Genomic DNA, 6,549 nt, shown 5'->3' on the forward strand with positions numbered 1-6,549 from the left:
GGCAGGACTCAGTCGGGCGGTAGGGAGAGTAGGGGGGCGGCCCGCGGGGCCAGGCGGTGGCTGTTCTCCCCCCCGGGCAGCAGGACTTGGGAGCAGCCGCTGCTGCAGCTCCCACTGCCACGGGGGGAGGAAGCGGCCGAGGCCAAGCTCGGTGGCTGCGGCTCTGGCGCCCCCGAACCCCCCGAGCCTGGGCCTGCTGCGGGGACCCAGCAGCACACACGCTGCGCCCAGCCACTGGCCAGTCGCGTCTGGGCTGCTGCCGAGCTGTTGCTATCCCACGGCGGCCCCGGAGTGGGGGCAGCAGGCCCCAGCCCCCCATCCCGCTCGGGTCCCGCAGGGGAACGAACGGGGCTGGGCTGCCGATCTGGTCACCCTATCCGGCCCTGCCGTGCCCCCCCCCCCTCGCTCCTCCCGCCGCCATGCTGTGCCCCCCCCCACTCCTCCAGCCACGCCCACCTGGAGCCATTCAGGCTATGAATCATTTTCACTGTATCCCAGCTTAATCAGGGCAGTGGAGCGATTAAATGCCCACCCTTTAGATTTGAAGCTAAGCAGGGCCCCTTTTACACTGAGGCCAGAAGAAAAATCATCTCTGTTCAGAATCTAGGAACTATCCTGGATCAGCTCATGGGGCCAGTTGGTCCAGTGTCAAGTCTATGAGAGGGGCTAGAACAGAAGCCAAAGGCTTCTGAGGAAAGGGCAACCTGCCCCCTCCCCAAAAGCTGACAGTGATGAGCCTGCGAAGACTTTCTTTCCCAATGCAAAATTGTTCCGGACAGCTGCAGCCTGGCTCTGCCTAGTGACACTGAGAAGGTTCAGCACAGCGATTTCTCCCCATCCTGGAAGTTGCGTCATGTGAGCGGAGCCAGCGGCCCTGACCCACCCCTGGAAGGGGCTGCCCTTTGTTCCGTGGCCCCAGAGCCAGCAGCTCCGCCTGGGGGGCTTCGCAGCAAGCCGGGACTGTTTTCAGTGGATCGTTTTGAAGCGTCGGTCCGTCCGGGAGGGTCAGAGCTGGAGGTGGAGCTGCCTCTCGTGCGCTACACCTGCCTGCGCCCCTCACTGATCGTCCCCTGCACCACGATGACCAGAAGAGGGGGAAGAGAGCCCAGGATGCCTTCGCCCCTGCTCCTGCAGCAACCGAGCGCTGCCCAGGGGCCCGGACGCGCCGAGGTGGGCAGCGAGCTGCAGCCCGCGGGCCCCTGTCCAGGCAGCTGTTCTTTACCACGCTAGGACTCACTTTGCCCTGGGCATGTTTCGGCGGCTTGCCCTCCGGCCAGCGGGCCGAGCCCTGCGCAGGAAACCCTCCCACCTGTCGCGCCCCGCCCCCGCTCTGCCCTGCCGGTGCATCCCCAGCGTGTGTGCGGGGGGAAGAGACTCCCCTACTGAGCAACTTCCCTCCTCCTGCCCGGGTTCCCCTGGCAGCGGCTGCATGGCGTGGTTGGAGTTCAACTTGCTGCTCTACCTGGTGCTCTTCTTCCTCCTGCTCCTCCTCCTGGGCTCCTGCTCTTCCTGCTTATCAAGCAGCTGAAGAACTCCGTGGCCAGCGCCTGGGCTCTGCAGCCGGGCCGCCTGTCCCTGCGGGAGCCCTGGGGCTCGTGCTGCGAGCAAGCCCTGTGATTCCGGCCCGTGGCAGGGTCCGGGCGCAGTCTGGAGATGGATGGGGGGGGGGGTCCCCGCTGCAGGATGCCCCCCCATGGCTGGCGGCCGCGCTGCGGGCCGCCAGCCTGCGCCACCCCTCGCTCCTCCAGCCGCGGCTGCCGGGTCGCGCTGCGGGCCGCATGCCGCGCCCCCCCCGCTCCTCCGGCCACGCCCCCCCCCGCTCCTCCGGCCGCGCCCGCCGCCCCCCCCATGGCTGCCGGCTGCGCTGCAGGCCGCCAGCCTGCGCCCCCACTTGCTCCTCCGGCCGCGGCTGCCGGGCCGCGCTGCGGGCCGCATGCCGCGCCCCCCCCCCCCTCCTCCGGTCGCTTTTGGAAAGGCAGGGGAAGCGGCTGCTTCCCCTGCACCCTGCTAGCTACACTACTGGGCTAAGGGTATGTCTACATTAGAGACTCTATTGGCGTAGCTATGCCTGCATAGCCCTCTAGTGTAGACGCAGCAGGAACACCAGTCCCCCCCCCCCAAACAATGCTAGCTATGCTGACGGGAAGCCCTCTGTTGTCAGAGGTGAGTCTACACTGGGGGTCATGGCAGCATAGCTACGTCAGTTTGGGGCAGGGGTCATAGCTATGTCTTGATATAACTTTTCAGTGTTGATCAGACCCCAGTCAGTAGGTGGCAGAGTAGAGCAGTTGTGACTTTACTAAACATGTAGCTTGGGGAATGGTTTGTGTTATTTTAGTTGTGATCTAGCAGTTTCATGTCCCTGGCTCGGTTTAACATTGCTGGGTTTTAGCTTTTTTACTCTGAAAGTGTGTACGATTCCAGCAGAAGTGAACAGAGGGAGCTTTTAAAAGCAATTTAAGGGTGAACAATGGGATGAGCAGAGAAGCGGGCTGGACGGACCTCATAACTTTGGCAGGTCTGTCACACATTCCTGCATCTGCAGGGAACTGTCACCTGTTGGTTGGTGTGTATGGCCGTGTGTGCGAGAGACACATGCAAAGACTCCCCCTCAAGATACCCCAGAGCCCTGACTAACAAACCAGGTGCCAGGAGTTCTCATCTCAGCTCTTCCACTGACCGCTGCACCCTCTGCAACCCACTGAGCAGAAAACCTGAATGGGAGCCATTGAGGCCACGTCTACACTACAAAGTTAAGACGACTTAACGTAAGTTGACATTGAGCCTCCAATTTAAGTAATTCAATCTTGCATGTCCACACTACGCTCGTTGTGTCGGCAGAGTGCATCCTCACTAGCAGGGCTTGCATCGACGCATGGAGCACTGCACTGTAGGTAGCTATCCCACAGTGCATGTAGCTGAGTGGAATTTTGGGTTGGGATTGCAACAAAACATTGGTGCGGGTGGTTATGGGAACATGGTGTTAGCCTCCCATGATGCACTTACCTCCCTCCCTCGCAAATCAACGTCAAACAAACCAAGCCTTTTTTGCAAGCCTGGGTTATCTGCGCAGATGCGATAGCATGATAAGTATGGATCCCGCTGAGCTGTACATTGTTGTTGTGAGCATTACAAAGACCTCGCGCCTTATCCTGCAGTATTTACACAGCCAGTACAGGAGCCGCCACGTGGAACAATGTGATGCCATGCAAGCTGTTCTGCCAGAAGACATAGAACAGAGCAATTCGCAGTTGCTGGCGACAGTCACGCATCACCTTGACATGGTTGAGTGCCATTTCTGGGCCCAGGAAACAAGCACTAACTGGTGGGACCGCATCATTATGCAGCTATGGGATGACGAGCAGTAGCTGCAGAACTTTCGAATGTGTAAGGCCACTTTCCAGGAACTGTGTGAAGAGCTTTCCCCAGCCCTGAAGTGCAGCAATACTAAAATGAGAGCTGCTCTGACAGTGGAGAAGCGAGTGGCGATGGCTCTGTGGAAGCTTGCAATGCCAGACTGCTACCGGTCAGTGGGGTATCAATTTGGAGTCAGTAAATCTACCGTGGGATCGATCTAAGTTTGCGGGGCCATGAACAGACTTCTGCTAAGAAGGGTAGTGACTCTGGGCAATATGCAGGACATAGTGGATAGTTTTGCTGCAATGGGGTTCCCTAACTGCGGTGGGGCGACAGACAGAAAGCATATCACTATCTTGGCACCAGACCACCTTGCCAAAGAGTACATAAACTGAAAGGGGTACTTCTCAATGGTGTTGCAAGTGCCGGTGGATCACAGGGCTGTTTCACTGACATCAACGTGGGATGGTCAGGAAAGGTGTATGATGTGCGCATCTTTAGGAACACAGATCTGTTCAGAAAGCTGCAAGCAGGGACTTTCTTTCCAGATTGCAAAATAACCATTGGTGATGTTGAAATGCCAATCATGATCCTGGGAGGCCCAGCCTACCCCTTGCTCCCATGGCTCATGAAGCTGTACACAGGCAGCCTGGACAGCAGTAAGGACCAGTTCAACCATAGGCTGAGCAAGTGCAGAATGGTGGTGGAATGTGCCTTTGGATGTTTAAAAGGTCGCTAGCGTTGTTTGCTTGCTAGGTTAGACCTCAGTGAAAGCAATATTCCCATTCTTATTGCTGCCTGATGTGTGCTCCATAATATCTTGAAACAAAGGAAGAAAAGTTTCCGCCGTGGTGGGGGGTTGAGGTAGATTGCCTGGCAGCCAATTTTGAGCAGCCAGAAACCAGGGCAATAAGAAGAGCACATTGAGGGGCTCTGCATCTCTGTGAAGCTTTGAAAGCCAGTTTCAGCAATGAGCCAGAGTAATGTGACACTTATCTGTGTTGTTCCTTACCAAACTGTCCCCTCCATTGCATTTTCTTCCCTGTAAACTCCACCCTCACCAACCACTGTGTGTTGAATGAAGAAAGAGCCTTTTCTCCTCAGTCCGTTAAGTTTTGTTGTGCACACAGACACACAGAGACAGCAAAGAAAAGTAAGATAACCGGGGGCAAAAGGGAGGATAACACTGTGGGGGGAGAAACAAGGACAGCTTGCTTACAGCTTGTAACGAAGCGGCCTCTGGCGGGACACAACTGAGAGTATCAATTCAGGACAAATTGCTTAGAGCAGAGCAATCACAGCCCAAGACTGGGTGTCCTTTATTATTAAGGCACACCAAACCAGCCAAACAGAGAGGACTTCAGTTTTACCCGACTGGCTAACCAGAAGTCATACAAGAAATTCCCTCAGATACTCCAGTTCCCTTGTATCACCACCAGCACCACTCCTTATGGGGATGAATGGTTATGAAAACCAATACCCCAGTAAAAGAAAAAAGGTTCTCCTGATCCCAAAGGACCAAGCCCCAGATCAAGGTCAATATACAGGTCAGATCTTACCCACAAATCACGCTGTTGCCAATCCTTTAGAATCTAAAGGTTTATTCATATAAAGAAAGAAATATAGATGAGAGCTAAAATTGGTCAAAGTAATCAATTACATACAGTAATGGCAAAATTCTTGGTTCAGGCTTGTAGCGGGGATGGAATAAACTGCAGGGTCAAATCAAGTCTCTGGAATACATCCACAGCTTGGGTGGCTCATTCAGTCCTTTGTTCAGAGCTTCAGTGTAGCAAAGTTCCTCCAGAGATAAGAAGCAGGATTGAAGACAAAATGGAGATGGTACAGCTGCCTTTTATAGTCCTTTTGCCATGTGGCTTGTGCTTCCTTTGTTCCAAACACAAGCTGCCCAGCACATGGCATGGAAAAACCTTAGAGTTCTGTTCATAGGCATGTCCCTGCATGCCTTGCTGAGTCACAAGGTGTATCTGCCTTCTCTCAATAGGTCAATTGTATAGCTGATGATCCTTAATGGGCCATCAAGCAGGCTAGGCAGTGCTGATGCCAAATTGTCTGGGGTGTCACCCAGAAGCATAGCACAAGTTTGAAATACAGACAGTATAGAGCCAATACTTATAACTTGAAATACAAAAATGATACATGCATACAGATAGCATAATCATAATCAGCAAATCTTAACCTTTTCACAGACACCTTACTTGACCTCCTTTGTACCAGATTTGGTGCCATTATATGACCTTGGTTGCAACAATGATCTATACAGTCACAGTTTATATTATTAACTTCACACAGATGCACTGCAATAACAATCAAAGGTGTGGGAATGGGCGCTTTCTGGTCCTTTGTACCCTCCGCTGGTATTGAGTGCAAGGGATACCAAACTTCCTCCTCCTCCTCCCTCCCACCCCCGCTTGGGAGAGGAGGATGTAGAACTGGACGATGATGGTAGCACGTTCGGCATAGGCTGCAGGGGGACTGTAGCATCCAGCTGTCTTTCTTGTACCTCAACCAGATGCTTCAACATGTCTGATTGCTCCTTCATAATCCACAGCATCTCTTCCTCTGTGGCACACTCTTGTTCCCTGCATGCTCCCCCTCCTCCCTGTCCATGTGCAGGTTGTCGGACAGTGTCATCCTCCATGCTGTGAGCTCCGTCTTGTCACTCTTGGAAGCACGCACTAACTCACTGAACATGTCCTCCCAAGTCTTCTTTTTCCGCCTTCTAATCTGGGAAAGTCTCTGACCCAGTGTGGAAGATGTGCTGACGGACAAGGTTTCAGCTGCAAGGAATGCAAAGCACAAGGGTAGCATTGGCAGTGCATACATTGTTTCTGGTGCAAGGGTTAATTTTTTTATTAAAAAACCACCCCTCAATATACACTGCAAGCCACAATGTAATCACAACCGCTGGCTATTGCAAGAGTTGGTTTGCTGCTCCAGCCCTGGTGAGTAAGGCCACGAGGCTGCAGCTTTTGTGAAGACATCCTTGAGATCACTGGTTGGAACTTGAGAAGGCACCAGTGTAAAGCCCCCCCCCCCCAATACTTTGTTTTTTACAAAATTGGCACCAGGTTGGGGTGGAAAGGAGACAAACAGGAAGCCGTCACCCCTCCCCACTTTTTTCCCCAATGCTGCTTGCAATACATGGTGATCCCTTCCAACCACAGCCAT

At 54.1% G+C, this 6,549-nt stretch overlaps 1 protein-coding gene across 1 annotated transcript; it reads left to right on the plus strand.

Annotated features, from left to right (window-relative positions):
- Positions 1-1,429: 1,429 nt before the first annotated feature.
- LOC135883473 (small integral membrane protein 43-like) lies at positions 1,430-1,617 on the plus strand. Its single transcript, XM_065410608.1, is given in 2 exon segments — positions 1,430-1,493; positions 1,496-1,617. Coding segments are annotated over 2 exon segments (186 nt in total).
- The last annotated feature ends 4,932 nt before the right edge of the window (positions 1,618-6,549 follow it).

Source organism: Emys orbicularis, chromosome 9 (genome assembly GCF_028017835.1).
Source record: "Emys orbicularis isolate rEmyOrb1 chromosome 9, rEmyOrb1.hap1, whole genome shotgun sequence".
NCBI classification, from domain to species: domain Eukaryota; kingdom Metazoa; phylum Chordata; order Testudines; family Emydidae; genus Emys; species Emys orbicularis.